The following is a 15,468-nucleotide window of genomic DNA, read 5'->3' as shown; positions in this document are numbered from 1 at the left end:
AATAAATGCTAATAAATAAGATACTCATCGTTCTTTGTTTTGGCCATCATCTTCAGCGAAAGGCTTTCTGTGCAGAATTAGCTAGCTGACTGTTTGGTTATCGGAGGGAAACACTATATTTGTTGGTGATTGTCCTGATGAAGTCATCAAAGGAGCTGATTCTGGCTCCCGAGCCGTAGGTTCCCTACCCCTAGCTTGTTGCTAGGTACCAGATGGGCAGGGATGAAGGAGAATAAATGAGGTTAGGTGTAGTGTTTACAGTGGCTAATGTTTAACTGGTGTTCTATAAATGGTGTGTAAGACATCTAATGGCTGCACGGCTGGGGAACAAACTGTTTTTGTAACGTGTCAAAGCAATGAGGTTGTAGCTGCCATGGCTTGAATGATTTATTATGATGATGTAGGAATGGATATAAAGCTATCTGACAAGTGATGCTGTGCTGAAGAAGGAGATCTCTCCATCCTAACCAGTCAACCTGAGATGGATTTTCTCTATAGTAGCGCTGTGCTGCTTATATATATTACATCCAGAACAACTACCGGGAATACCGGGACTTCCTTGGCTCATTTCCACCATGGGTGACATTATTTCCATCTGTGGTTCCATCTGAGTCACAGTGTGGGCACGAGATGGTATGGGCGGCTGTTTTGGGAGACTCAATTGAGTCTCAATCTCATTTTCAAATAGTGGGTGGTCACTTGTGTCGCTCTCTCTCCCAGCGTTCATGTGTGTTACCTTCAAGAGCATCTTGGTCTTTGTAGGATTGTCTCTGGGCCATCTGTTGGTGACAATGGTGCTTCATGCTGGAAAAGCCTGCAATGTGGCTGAATAACAACAATTCTGCAAAGATGAGCGGGCCGACCAGTTGTTAGCTTTATTTTTAGTGATCTAGTGCAATCATTTTTATTGGGGGGGGGGGGGGGGGGGATAATTATCAGGCTGACATGAGGAAATTAAGACATATCATATCAATAAGTCAGATAACATTAAACATGCTACTACAAGTTAGCCACTGCCACTAATTCATGCTATTGAAAGCATGCTATTGTGTGTTTAGTGTGCTGCTTATAGCTGAGATGGTAGGTTGCTAACTGCTAGGAACCATCCATCCATCCATCCATCCACCTTATGGATGGGGGTATGCAGGAGCCTATCCCAGCTGACTTCAGGTGAGAATTAAATAAAACAGTGTTAGGTAAACAGATGTTCAGACATGTGTGCCATCTCTAATATTTGATTAAAATGTTGGCGCTGTTAATACATACAAATATACATAATCCTGTCATACAATTTGTCTTTAAAATGTCAATCTAAATCTTTAAATTTGCCAATAAAAATACAGTAAAAATGGGCATGTTTCAAACATTAATTAATGATTAATCATGATTAATTAATTTGATTTAATTAATCTGGTTTACAAAATTAATCATTTGACATCTCTATAAAAAACAGATCAAATAAATACTTTTAACCGTTAAACAAAATAACGATACTGATGCTAAAACTGTAGTTAGCATACAGGAAGCACCTGCTTGCGGTTCTAGCTGATAGGGGCTCCAGTCGTGACCAGCTTGTAGTAGGCGCCGGTCTCGGCCATCAGCTGATGGTGTGTTCCTTGTTCTATGACCACGCCATGCGACATCACCGCGATGATGTCAGCGTTCTGGATGGTGGAGAGGCGGTGAGCGATGACGATGCTCGTTCTACCTTTCCTGGCGTCATCCAGCGCAGACTGGACGGTCTGTGGAGAAACATCACGCATGACCTATCTCACAAACATGCGGAACCGCTCACATGCTTCTCAATCTTCTCAAGGGACAATACTGCAGAATAGAAACGTTGGAGCATTTTTTGAATGTTTTCGACTTCATCTGTATGAAAGCTATAAAGCTGTACACTGACTGCTCTCATTTATAACCAAGTTTCATTTCTAGCGTTGTGTCCCTTGAGAAAGATAATCAAAATGTTTGTGCATTATGACGGGTGTTACCTTCTCGCTCTCTGTGTCCAGAGCAGAAGTGGCTTCATCTAGAAGCAGGATCCTGGGGTTTCGCACGATAGCCCTGGCGATGGCAATTCGTTGTTTTTGTCCTCTTGAGAGCTGGGAGCCTTGTGCGCCCACCTGGGTGTCATATTTCTGCCAGGTGTTTCAAAAGTATACAGTTAGCAGCTGTAATGCTGAATTCATCCAAAATGTTGATGCATAAAGAAAACCATGGCCATATATGGACAATGAAATCAGTGCTAACAAGAAGCTAACAAGTCCTGAATCTTTGTCATGTATATTTCCATGACAGGGAAAATGTTTTGCATTTGAAGTTGCTTTTGCACAGCGTTCCTTCAAAATGCTAATCACATTGCAACGCAGCACCCTGCCCATTAGACAACAAATGCATTCATTTGCGTCATTAATTAATTAATTAATTAATTAATTCTCAAACCGAGACTCAATCATTTTCATTTGAATCCATTCCAGAAACACAAATGTAGTACTTCATAGTTTGAAGCATGCACCAAACACTATCCAATATACATATATGTATATATGCCTGCATATACAGTAATGGAAAAACGTATTAGCATTATTATTTCTGCAGAAGGATGCACACCATATTGTATGCTAACCAGAAAATGTTTATTATACATTATTATTTATTGTTCATTATGAAAAATTAAAGTTTACAGCACTACAAAGTAGAACATATTTAGCATTAAATGTTCAAAACAGAGCGGCACGGTGGTCTAGGGGTTAGCGCACAGACCTCACAGCTAGGAGACCAGGGTTCAATTCCACCCTCGGGCATCTCTGTATGGAGTTTGCATGTTCTCCCCGTGCATGCGTGGGGGTTACTCCGGTTTCCTCCCACATTCCAAAAACATGCTAGGTTAATTGGCGACTCCAAATTGTCCATAGGTATGAATGTGAGTGTGAATGGTTGTTTGTCTATATGTGCCCTGTGATTGGCTGGCCACCAGTCCAGGGTGTACTCCGCCTTACGCCCGAAGACAGCTGGGATAGGCTCCAGCACCCCCGCGACCCCCGTGAGGAAAAGCGGTAGAAAATGAATGAATGTTCAAAACACTCTTTTTATCTCTATCTCTTCTATATCTTTAGAACAAAAGAAAAAAAAAGACATGTGTTTATGTGTCACATGATAAATAATAATTCAATTAATGTTTTTCTTTTAATGTGCTGTCCGCCCGACACACAGCTGCAGATATCTGCTGGAGAAGAGTGTGCCATACAAAGAGAGAGTCTCATAGCTGCGGTTCAGGTTCTGTTGTAAACAAGTCCCTTTAAATATAACACAGAGAAGTTTGAATTTGAAAGCTTTTCGCAAGTTGGGTCAAAGGGGGGGTTGATGGTGGATCCTGCAGCCAAGCCGCTTTGCTGCAACATGAAGGAATCATCATCATCGCCCTTAAATGCAGTAAGTTTGCTCTTACGTGCGGTAGTGTCATCACAAAGTCATGAAGGTAGGCTTTCTTGGCCGCCTCAACAATCTCCTCCATGCTGACGTGCCGTGTGTTGTCCCCGTACTGAATATTCTCCGCGATGCTGCAGTCGAACAAGACGGGCTCCTGGGACACGATGCCGATCTGAGATCTCAGGAAGGGCACGTTGACGGACCGGGAGGGGCGGCCGTCGATCAGCTGCAAAGACAAGCGGACATCAGGAGGCGTGGCCCACTTCATTAAAGGGGAACGCTCCCAGGGATGCACCCACCACTTGCCCTTCATCAGGGTCGTAGAACCTCTCCAAGAGCTGAACGCTGGTGCTTTTCCCGCAGCCGCTGCTTCCCACAAACGCCAAGGTCTGACCGGGCTTCACAGAAACCAGCAGGCCCTTCAGCACGCACACATCCGGGCGTGTCGGATAGGTGAAAGTACAACGGGCGAACTTGATTTCCCCCTTGAAGTCGTCCTAATGGCGGAAGACAAATCATCTTCACAAAAGTGGCAACTCAAAAGCTGAGCCAGTGATTCTTTTTTTAAGTTGTAATATTATATAAAACAAAGAAAATATAGCCCTTTAGAAAATTAGGTAGGAAATATTGGGATATGGGAATAAAGTGTCTATATTATGGGAATAAAGAAAACGTATGATTTCAGAAGAAATTAGAAATATTGAGTGACATTGATATTAATAATAGGCCTTTTTTCTCCTCCATCACAAAGCTGAGATGCAGTTTCTTTTCTTGAAACGTACAAGAGGATTTCAGAAGAAATTAGGAATTAAAAAAACACCATTGATAATAATAATAATAATAATAATAATAATAAGGCTGAACGCCTGGATGCCTTTTCTGTTCATGTCTATGTTCCGTGTAGCTTAATAACTATTGTGTTAGCATATCTTATTTTATTATGTAAATTATTATGTAAATATATTTATTATATATTACCTATTCAGCCTGTTCTCTAGTCTTTTATTAATGTTGGAACTTGCCTTACTCACGTGATATCTGTTTCGGTCAAGTCGTTTGTAAAATAAATTACCCACAAAAAATGCGACATATAATCCAGTGCGTTTTTTTTTTCTACCTAATTATGCATTTTTGGTGTTGTGCAACTTAAACTCCGGAGCGACTTAGAAGTCCAGAAAATACAGTATTTAGTCCTTAGCATATTTACAAAATATCAAAGTGGCAAAGTTTTGTGGCCCTATGTGCCCTCGATAGAAAACCTTTGAACACCCCTGATTTAAGTGACAATGAATGTATCAGAATCAGAATCAGAATCAGAATCAGAATCAGAATCAGAATCAGAATGTGAATGTGAATGTGAATGTGAATGTGAATGTGAATGTGAATGTGAATATGAATATGAGCTCCCCACGTGTCATTTTAATGGACCAACCCATTTCTCTCCATCTGTGCTGCTGATGCTGATTTTCGGCGTCCGATCCAACAGTTTGAAGAACTGAGCAGCGGCAGTCTTGGCTTTAGCGTAATCCGGCGTGAAGGATGAAGCTCTGCCAAGCGAAGTCCCGCTAATCACCACAGCTGATATCACCCTGGAAGTAAGCAGATATCAGCACTTGTCAATCATCGCACACCACAGGACACGCACAGACCGTGAAACAGGGGGCGTGACACAGGCAGACGTGACGCTAACCAACCTGAAAACGATCATGTAGTGCAGCCCCTCGGAGCCAACCAGGTAGCCGCCGTATCGAAAGGAAGCTGCGTACGCCATGAAGATGACACACTGCGACAAGCCGAAAAACAGCCCGTAGATGTTGGCTTTCTTCTTGGCAGATTTGTAAGGAGATTCAAGTTTCTGCTCGTAAGAGTCCACAAAGAAACTCTCTTTGGCCAAACCTGCGATGGTTCTGATGTTGGCAAGAGCTTCAGAAGACACCTGCCAAACATTTCATCTTAGGAAAAAGGCATGGAAGTTCCTTCTGGGGTTTGCTATCATGTTGGGAACACGGACCTGGCCGGCGTCCTCCATGGCTTTCTTGTCTTCATTTGCAAAACCTGTCAGCATTTTGGCTTGGAAAAGTCCAGATAGGCCAATGAGAGGCAGGAAGCACATGATAACCAACGTTAACTTCCAACTGAAGTAGAAGGCAATGATGAAAGAGGCTCCGATGTTGGTCAGGGAGTTGACGATCATGCCGATCTGAGACCCCGTGGCCTGTGAACCACAAAACAAAACTGTACAGTGGCAGCATGGTTTGCGACATTAATTCATTCCCCAAGGTCCAACTCTACCCAAAGCAGACGCAAACTGAAGGTTTTCCATAATAAATAAAGTAAATATGATAAATTTGTTCCAGGAAGCCAAAAATGTTAATGCAGTTCATGTTGATATGGTTTTACAATTCTAGTTTTACATGCAGTAATTCCAATTCCTGCATATAAATGAGGAATGAAAGGGATGAATAAAAATGATGTTTTTACCCGACCACAGTAACAATCCTCAACGCCTTAAGGAATTATTTTATTTTAGCGCTCCTGTATGCTATTTTAAAGTGTACTTCTTTCACCTTTTTAGCCAATAAACGTCCCCAAACATGGTCTCTTCTATTGTACAGTTGCATTATCACCTCTTTGTGCCTCTTAATATCATACTTCATAATAATAATTGTAAAAAAGTGGCGGCACGGCGGTCGAGTGGTTAGCACGCAGACCTCACAGCTAGGAGACCAGGGTTCAATTCCACCCTCGGCCATCTCTGTGTGGAGTTTGCATGTTCTCCCCGTGCATGCGTGGGTTTTCTCCGGGTACTCCGGTTTCCACCCACATTCCAAAAACATGCTAAATTGATTGGCGACTCCAAATTGTCCATAGGTATGAATGTGAGTGTGAATGGTTGTTTGTCTATATGTGTCTATATTGGCTGGCAACCAGTCCAGGGTGTCTCGCCCAAAGACAGCTGGGATAGGCTCCAGCACCCCCGCGGTAGAAAATGAATGAATGAATGAATGAATGAATGAACTGCTTTGTGACTGTCACTTATCACGTGCCATTTTGGGAACCGATACCCTGCCAAAAACGAGGGACCACTGAACTGCAGACCTGGACCCGAGCTACTCACCCCCTGGACCATGGAGGCATCAGTGGCCAGTCTGGTGGTCAGAGCACCAGGGCTGTTTCGCAGGTCATCAAACCAGCCAATCTCTTGCCTCAGCATGGCCTGGAAGCCTAATTTCCTCAAGCGGCGTGTCAGCAACTCTCCTGACTTTGCAAAGGCGAATCCCTGCAACATGAAAGTGCTGTGAAACCCCGTCCTTTGATAGCAGCATATTTCCATGCCAAGCTCCTAAACTTTTAGAATGTTTCTGCCAACCTGTAAAAACTGTGACAAGAAACTTGTCACTGCCACGACGCAGAACAGAAGGCATATTCCGTTAATCTGTTTCCTCTGCTCGTTCACATCACCTAAGGCGAAGGTCTGCACACACCAAAAAAACACATCCATGTCAAACAAAAGGAAATAATGCCTTGGAGGGATCCAAGTCGTCCTCACCCCGAGGATTTGGCTGAACAGGACGGCATAGATGGGGTTCACAGAGCCATTGACGGCAGCTCCCAGAGAGCCCAGCAGCATGTACGGCCACTCTGACTTGTTGTACTTGAGGATCCGTGTAACCGGAGCTGTCTCCGGATGTTGGTCTTCATCTTCCTCAGACTCTGCCTGTGAAAAATACACACGAGGTTATTCCTCTTCCGATTCCAAATGGGCGATCGCAAAGCTCGGTTACGGTGTCAGGAAGGATCTTCTGCCCGGACAGGATGCTGAGGCTGCCGGGTACTGTGTCCGGACCATAATCACTGGATAGGTTGCTGTGAGACCGCAGTCGAATGGAGCTCCTATGGGAAGAAATGACCTTGTGTCAATTCATTGCCTGAATTTCTTCTTTTCTGTTGATTTTACCGCACCTTTTACTGGACCTTCTGCTGCCTCGGCTAAAACTCCTCACTTTTACTTCAACGTTTTCCTCAGTATCACCACTGGCACTAGCTGATAAGAGAGAATATATCATCAATTTACTCATTTTATTGAAGAAAACCATGCAGCATGTTAGAGATTAGTATTAAACAATAGAAGTACTGTATAATTATGCTACAGTTTGCTTGACAACCTTCACACAAGCTGGAACCAGGTAGAAGCAGACACATAGCCACACCAATGATACATGTAGGGGAGTGGTCTCACCCCAATCCGAGATTTGGATATGGAGCAGTTACTTCCTAATTTGAGGATTCCTCCTCCAGCTCTTACACTGAAACTCCAAGATTGAAAAGACAGAAAAGTGTGTCCGACTGATCTCTTGACTAGAGACTTATGCAACGATATAAAGGTTCTACAGAATGGTATAAAGCAGGGGTCTCAAACACGCGGCCCGTGGGCCAAATGTGGCCCGCAGGACACTAGTTTGAGGCCCCCGCCTTGATATGAAAGTTGATATATGGATGCTGTATGGTATCATGTAACCAGAAAAAATTATTAAGTTTGATTAATGTTCATGTTAAAGGTTAAATAACTGTTAATAGTTATCCTCCCTATCCGTGTGGAAGTGGTAAGTTTTTGGCTATTTAAGTTTAAAGGAAATAACTTGACGGCTACCGTTTAGGTCGCTAGCTCTCTTGTTTGCGAGTTAGCATGTGTCTCAAGACCCTGCAGTTGCGCAATATGTTGTAAATAAAAAGAGTATAAATGTGACTATAGTCGTGTTTTGTCATGTCTACAGGGCTCTAATAATGCTTTGTTCATTTTAATCTGAAAAAAATAATTTGTCTACCCACCAACTATATGTGGTTTCTTAACTTTTTATTATTTGCCATTTTATTATTATTATATTTATTTATTACAGATTGATTGATTTTCTTTATTCTTGATCTTATTTTGTGTAGAAAAATTTTAATAAATGCGTTTTTTTTGTTTTGTTTTTTTAAACCTGATGCGGCCCAGCCTCGCCCAGACCCTAGCTCCATTGGCCCCCAGGTAAATTGAGTTTGAGACCCCTGGTATAAAGGCCATATTAGAAAATAATACTGTCCTGTGCACCACTCCGGAGGAAGAGAAAGAAACAAATTAAAATATTACCGAGCAAATGGTAAATATGAGATGAGATGGATAGATAGGGACTACACAAAGTACATAAGCAGACAGAACTTCCAGGAAATGTGATATTTCAGGATCTTAAGGTTCTCTACCATGAGCTGTGTTTGACACCCCTTGGTTCTGCAGGGTGACCAGGGTAAAGTAGACCCCTTCCTTTTGCAGTAGCTGGTTGTGAGTTCCTTTCTCCACAGCCTGTCCACGTTCAAATCCAATGATGACATCAGCTTTCCTGATAGTTGACAGCCGGTGGGCTACGGTGATTGTGGTCCTGCCCACACGCACCTGCAATAAAGAGAGTGAGTTTTTTTTGTAGAGTGAGTACATTTTGACACTGCATACCTGGTCCAATGCCTTCTGGACAACAGCTTCGCTTTCGTTATCCAGGGCCGATGTGGCCATGTCCAGCAGCAGGATCTTGGGGTTACGGATCAGAGCTCGAGCAATAGCAATTCTCTGCTTCTGTCCCCCACTCATCTGACCGCCACCTTCTCCCACCAGAGTGTCAAATTTCTGTCAAAATAAGAAGTGGCATATGTTTTAAGCAGCAGACGCAGACACACTTACACTGAAAGGTGCATTTCAATCAATACTTATAAACAATGTTGGGAAGGAGCTTTTGAAAGATTGAATTATCTTTCAATCATCTGAGCGACAAGGCATCATAATTCCCAAGGTAGGAGCATGTACATTATGTAAACATACCTGTGGAAGTTCCATAATGAAATCGTAGGCATTGGCCTCTTTGGATGCCTGGATTATTTCATCCATGGTCACCCCAGGTTTGCCAAAGCGGATGTTTTCGGCAATACTCGTGGCAAACAGCACCGGCTCCTGCTCCACAATGCCAATAAGTGAGCGGAGCCACTTGATGTTCAAACTTCGTATGTCGTGACCATCCAAAGTCACCTGAAGTCAAAGTTTTCAATGTTTTGTCTTCATATATTTACATTACATCACAGCTATATTTCCCGTCTGATATTTCTAAAAAATAACTAACCTTTCCGCTCTTTGGGTCATAAAACCTTTGGATGAGTTGGACTGCTGTGCTCTTTCCTGATCCGCTCGGTCCGACAAAAGCAGTGGTTTCACTCGCTTTCACCTGCATGCTTAGATCATTTAAAATCTGAAAAAAAATGCTTCTCTCTTTAGAAAAATGATACATCACAGCTGCGTGGTTCAAAGAACGGTTACCTTGACTTCAGGTCGAGATGGGTAGTGGAATGTGACATTATGGAATTCGAAATCACCTTTCACTCGGTCTAACTTGTAGCCATCATCTGAAAAACAGTTGATTTGTGGCTCCTGCAAACAGAAAATGATGGAATTGATTCCCTAATATTGACATTTCTAATCCATCCATCCATTTTCTATGCCGCTTATCCTCACGAGAGTCGCAGGGGTATGCTGGAGCCTATCCCAGCTGACTTCGGACGACTGGTGGCCAGCCAATCACAGGGCACATATAGACAAACAACCATTCACACTCACATTCATACCTATGGACAATCTGGGGTGGCTAATGAAGCTAACATGTTTTTGGATTGGGGAGGAAACCGGACCCACGCATGCACGGGGAAAACATGCCAACTCCGCACACAGATGTCCAAACGGAGATTTGAACCCAGGTCAGATTGTCAAACTGGAAGCTGACATTACCCTGTCGATGGTTTCAAAGATGGTCTTTGCAGCTGCACGGCCTGAAGCAAAGGCCTCCAGGCAAGGTGAAGCTTGACCAAGATTCATGGCTGCGATCAGTACTCCAAAGAACACCTGGAAACAAAGACAGTCTTCATATGAGGGTCCCCGGGAAAGAGCTTTCTCTTTCCTTTGACGCACCTGAATCAGAGTCCCCGGAGAGAGCTCCTTGGTGTCAATGACCAGCTTTGAGCCGTACCAAAAGGCCAAAGCATAACAAAGGAAAATGATGCACCACAGATATCCTTGGAAGATTCCGATAATCGCACCCTTTTTAACTCCCCAGTTCTGAGCTTCCACGAGGTTTTGGTCATACCTGGACAGATTATACTCCTCAACTTCTAATGCACTTCAAAGATGACGGTAAGAAACGATCCAAGTACCTCTCAACCTCCTTCTTCTCCCCACCGAACGCTGCCACCGTTCTGATGGCTGATAGGACTTCATCAGCCACGGCCCCTGCCTTGGCGTACGCTTTCAGCTCTCTTCCTGTCAGCTTTGCCACAGCCTACAAAGAAGAAAACAATCACACCAAAAGACATTTCAACGAGATGATCAGTTACATGTTACGTGGCGTTTGAGCCAACTTCACCATCGCCATCAGTCCGGCAGCTACACCAATCAGGGGGCTCACGGCAATGACGACCAAGGTCAGCTTCCAGCCGCCAATGAAGCCCACCATGAAGCCAAACACAAAGGTGGAAATCCTCTCAATGAAGATGGATGCCTGGTCAGCAATGGCGTGGTTGACCTTGTTGATATCGCTGAGAGAAAGCGCAACTATTCTGTGAGAAACGTCGCATACACGGACTTGGGCCTGACGTGCAAAGTGACGCCTCACTCAGATAATCTGGTGTTCAGTTCGCCAACCGAGTTGCAGTCAAACCATCCGATTTCCATTTGCATTACTTTTCGGAAATAAATCTTACGGATTCTCTGCATCTGTCTTGCAGCGGCCGACACCCACAGGGCAATCTGGAGGATTGGGAAAAAAGACGGTTTCGATCAAATGCCTGATTCGTAAAGTAACACAGTAGTCGATGGTACTTACTTGAAAATAACTCAGAAACAGAACTGCAAGTCCAATTCCGATATAATAATATGCAAACAGGCTCATCTGGGCTTCAATATCCACCCTGTCAAGAAAACACAATTCCCATAAAGGCCGCTGATTTTTTCACATGCTTTGATTTTGATGCTGTTTGGACCGCAGCAGCTGATCACTCTGACACCGAAAAACATCTCACGTCTCATCACCGATGTGATACTGGGAACACCTGGTGATTGCAAGGTTTATAGTATGTCTTTCTGTGTAAATAGAGAATGTTACAACGTAGACATTTGCAGCTTACAGACAAGTGTAAAGTACATTTTCTCTTCAAATTTGGTGGGTGTGTCTTATGTTCAGGTGCGCTTAATAACTGATGGGAAACTTTTTGTTCCTCATCTACAATCCTTATGTGAGACATGAACACATGTGTTTCTCTTTTCTGTATTTTGTAAAGATACAAAAACAGCTAAAAAAAGGCATGTAATTAATGCACGAAATGGGACTAACTTATTTCACCTTGAAAGCTTGCTATTAAAACTCCAACATGCTATGGTTTTATATAGAGCGGTGTGAAAAAGTGTTTGCCCCCTTCCTGATGTCGTCTTTTGTCACACTTAAATGTTTCAGATCATCAAGGAATATAAAATATTAGTCAATGACAACACAACTGAACGCAAAATGTCATTTTTATTATTGAAAAAAAAAATCCAAAGCTCCATGTCCCTGTGTGAGAAAGTGATGTCCCCCTAAAGCTAATAACTGGTTGGCTCACCCTTAAAAGCAGCAACTGCAATCAAGAATTTGTGATAACTTGCAATGAGTCTCTTCCAGCTGTGGATACATTTTGGCCCAATCATCTTTCTAGAATTGTTGTCATTCAGCCACATTGGAGGCTTTTCCATCATGAAGCCTTTTTAAGGTCATGCCACAGCATCTCAATAGGATTCAGGTCAGGACTTTGATTAGGACACTCCAGAGTCTTCATTTGGTTTTTCTTCAGCCATTCAGAGGTGGACTCGCTGCTGCGTTTTGGATCATTGTGCTGCTGCACAACCCAAGTTGGTTTCAGCTGGAGGTCACCAACAGATGGCGGGACATTCTCCTTCAGGATTTTTTGGTAGACGGCAGAATTCATACTTCCATTTATCACAGCAAGTCTTCCAGGTCCCAAAACAGCAAAACAGCTCCAGACCAGCACACTACCACCACCTTATTTTACTTTTGATATGATGTTATTTTTCTGAAATGCAGCATTACTTCTATGCCAGATGTAATGGGACACACACCTTCCAAAATGTTCAATTTTTGTCTGGTCAGACCACAGAGTTGGTTTTGGTTTTGTGGATCATCAGGCCATTTTTGCCCGGTATCTCACATAACTTAACTGAAAACCTGAATGAGAAGCAGTTTTGGCCCTCCAGCCGCTGCCTTCTGAACTACAGATGCAGCCGACTCCCGCTTCTGTGCCCGGAGAGGAGACACTCGTCTGTGAGCTTGGCACCACTGCTGAAATCAGTGTGCACAATGCCAATTTCAAGCATGGCGCAAACGCTCACTCGTCACAATCCAATCAAGCTATGGAACAGCGGGACTGGGGACAGAGTGAGTTTTGGGGGTTTCAGAACCCCTAAACTGTAAAGAAATGTCACCAGGCCTGACATGCTTGCAAATTTTGGTGCGTTTTTGTGTGTGTTAGCCTTCAAAAAAAAAATCAAGGAAAGTTGCGTGATAATAACAAACAGTAATTCTAAGATGGCTTAGCAAGTGATCATCATCATGAAGTTGACTCACCCGCAGTAAACAGTGACGTTTTCAGCAGGTTGATAAATGGAGCCATTTGTCCAGTGGATGGTGTTCCCGTTGCAGGTTTTATTCGGATCTTTCAGTTCCTCAACCTCAAGCTCGTAAGCCACAAAGGTGTTGGTCATCATCCCGTACACCAGCAGCATGAGGGGGGCAGCAGAGCCGTGTATGAGGGCGCACACGCTGCCCACTGCCATCATCACAGTCTCCCTCCATGTGGCAAAACGGAACTGTATGGCAGAACATTAACATGTTAATATGGATCATCTGAGCTGGGATCTTAAGTCATATTCTTCTCACACACTTAAGGCTAAAAAAAATTACATTGCCCAGTAATTACAGTAAATTAGTGAGTAAATTAGTTAGTAATTATTTTTCACTTTCCTATATATTTCCTGTATATATTGGCATATACAAGGTGTGTTTTTTTACCAGCTGAAAGTATCCAATTGCGAGTTTGCCATCTTTTTTTTCCTCCTTGGTTTCATCCCTGAGAAGAATTGGAGTTAGAACAGCAAGTGAGCACGTTGAGGTGTTTACAGTTTGTAATATTAGTCTCACAGTCTACTTACAATTTCTTTTGGTTTGCTGCAAACAAGAAAAAAAAGTGTTTTTTTTTAGTTTTTTATATTTCAATTCCATGAATTGCTGGGTTTCCTGTGACGTCATATGTTGCTGTTAGCCCCGCCTCAAAGAAGTGATGGCCAAACAAGCGTATTCCTAACTAGGTATTGTCAAATATGAGCAAAATCATGTGGTAATCGTTCAAATATATATTTGGGAAAATGCTAGTACTAACGTAGTCCAGCATAACGTGAAAAAAGACAAGGCATGTTTTGCGGAGGAAATCGAAAATCGAAATGCTAGCTAGCTAGTTAGCTAACTCTTGCTGCGTAACATCCACCTGAAAACTGGTTATGGCGCTCAACCTTTCAGTAAGAGAAGTAGCTATTGGCTGTATTGGAAGTAGCTCGCGTCGTCTAATTTGCATATCGTGTTGTAAAATGCTGTAGGAGAAAGCTCTCGGAGAGACAAAAAAGTGAGTAAAACAACTTAATTAGAATGGCTATTGAGAACTTTAAATTAGCACAGTGAATATGAGATTATGCTGTGTTTATTCTTTGTCTCACATTAACAGTCAACCCACATCATTGAACAAATAACAGTAGCAATAGACTAACGATAAAACATAAACACACACCCCTCTTTTATCCAGTGTTTCGCGGTGATCAAGCAATGTCACTTCCGGCCTTCAAAATAACAGCGCATCCTGTCGTCGTACAAAATAAGGGCGTCCCAAAGTTGGTTGAAACCCAGCAATTTTTTTTAGCTTTAATTCAAGGTTACTCACCTTCATCAGCAATGAGCGATGGCGTAAACTTTATTGTTTTCTTCATGTTTTCTGTCCTGAATAAAAGAGTAAAAGGGTTTATTCTTTTAAAATATAAAATATCAGCTTAACCATGTAATAATTCATTAGGGGTGTATGATAATTATTGAGCTTATATGAGGGAATTATGACATTAAATCAATAAATTCAATAACAAAAAACAACACCAATAATTGATAATAAAAACACTTCAACTAACAAAAACAATCATTATTGTAAAAAAAAAAGGATGAATTCAATACAAGTTTATAAAGCAGCTTAAAACAAGCACACAGGGGCAAAAGTATCTGTAAAATATATCAAAATAGAAAATAAATGATAGCCGGATAGTGAAATAAAGACTGAAATACCAAACAAGTACACTCAGCGCCTCAGCAAGTAGCAGGGCTGCCTTTTTAAAGGCTCCTCCTCTGCTTGTGGTCATTAATTGACCACATTGCTTCCATTTTTTGTCTTATATAAAGTAGATTAGTTATGAGTTTGCGTTCACAAAATGTTCTTTCTCAAGAAGGCACCCTGATGAGGAAAATAAAATGTACTTTACCTGCAGAGCGGAGCTCAGCTCTCAGTGAAGTTTCATCATAAATCCCAGCTATAAATAGGCAACCTACGCCCCTCCTCTATCTATTATCTATAGCTCATTGATAAGGCCTTGATGGTATTCAACATTGTGGCAACAAAATAAATGTACAAATGATAACAACACAGTATGTTAACAACGCATGCGTTATTGTTCAGCATATCAACTCGTCATATCGTGATGACTGACAGGACATGCCTATCTATTTAGCAGTGTGTTTTACACCTTATCAGGAGTGATTGTAAAAATGGGTTTAATGACCGCCAGGCCATTAGTTGTGGTCAAGTGCGTTAGAACAGGAAGTGCATCGACTGGAATGCAGCATCAACTTTGGGAGAGTTCTTCCCATTTAACAGCAAATCATTGTCTTT

The 15,468-nt window shown here is 42.4% G+C and overlaps 1 protein-coding gene across 4 annotated transcripts; it reads right to left on the bottom strand.

The window, feature by feature from the left end:
- Nucleotides 1–982: 982 nt before the first annotated feature.
- On the bottom strand, nucleotides 983–14,529 carry abcb11a (ATP-binding cassette, sub-family B (MDR/TAP), member 11a). Of its 4 annotated transcripts, none has more exons than XM_058081843.1 (27): nucleotides 14,479–14,529; nucleotides 13,700–13,715; nucleotides 13,560–13,617; nucleotides 13,116–13,357; nucleotides 11,325–11,409; nucleotides 11,115–11,248; nucleotides 10,866–11,037; nucleotides 10,657–10,781; nucleotides 10,415–10,589; nucleotides 10,235–10,348; nucleotides 9,770–9,880; nucleotides 9,576–9,701; nucleotides 9,281–9,484; nucleotides 8,918–9,088; nucleotides 8,671–8,860; nucleotides 7,393–7,474; nucleotides 7,215–7,323; nucleotides 6,980–7,147; nucleotides 6,800–6,904; nucleotides 6,548–6,709; nucleotides 5,441–5,644; nucleotides 5,124–5,365; nucleotides 4,862–5,018; nucleotides 3,729–3,926; nucleotides 3,449–3,655; nucleotides 1,992–2,138; nucleotides 983–1,742 (listed from the first exon to the last, which is right to left on the bottom strand). In XM_058081843.1, the coding sequence occupies exons 1-27, from the start codon at nucleotides 14,522–14,524 to the stop codon at nucleotides 1,542–1,544; spliced, it is 3,951 nt and encodes a 1,316-aa protein (XP_057937826.1). In that variant the 5' UTR covers nucleotides 14,525–14,529; the 3' UTR covers nucleotides 983–1,541. The 4 variants fall into 4 exon arrangements, with proteins under 4 accessions (XP_057937826.1, XP_057937828.1, XP_057937827.1 ...); XM_058081845.1 differs by lacking the exon at nucleotides 14,479–14,529 and adding an exon at nucleotides 14,329–14,347; XM_058081844.1 differs by lacking the exon at nucleotides 14,479–14,529 and adding an exon at nucleotides 14,329–14,341 and having other exon boundaries at nucleotides 13,700–13,784.
- Nucleotides 14,530–15,468: the final 939 nt, after the last annotated feature.

The sequence above is a fragment of the Doryrhamphus excisus genome, chromosome 9 (assembly GCF_030265055.1).
Source record: "Doryrhamphus excisus isolate RoL2022-K1 chromosome 9, RoL_Dexc_1.0, whole genome shotgun sequence".
Lineage (NCBI taxonomy): Eukaryota > Metazoa > Chordata > Actinopteri > Syngnathiformes > Syngnathidae > Doryrhamphus > Doryrhamphus excisus.
The sequence above is the reverse complement of the archived record's forward strand: the minus strand, read 5'-3'. Positions and strand labels throughout refer to the sequence as shown.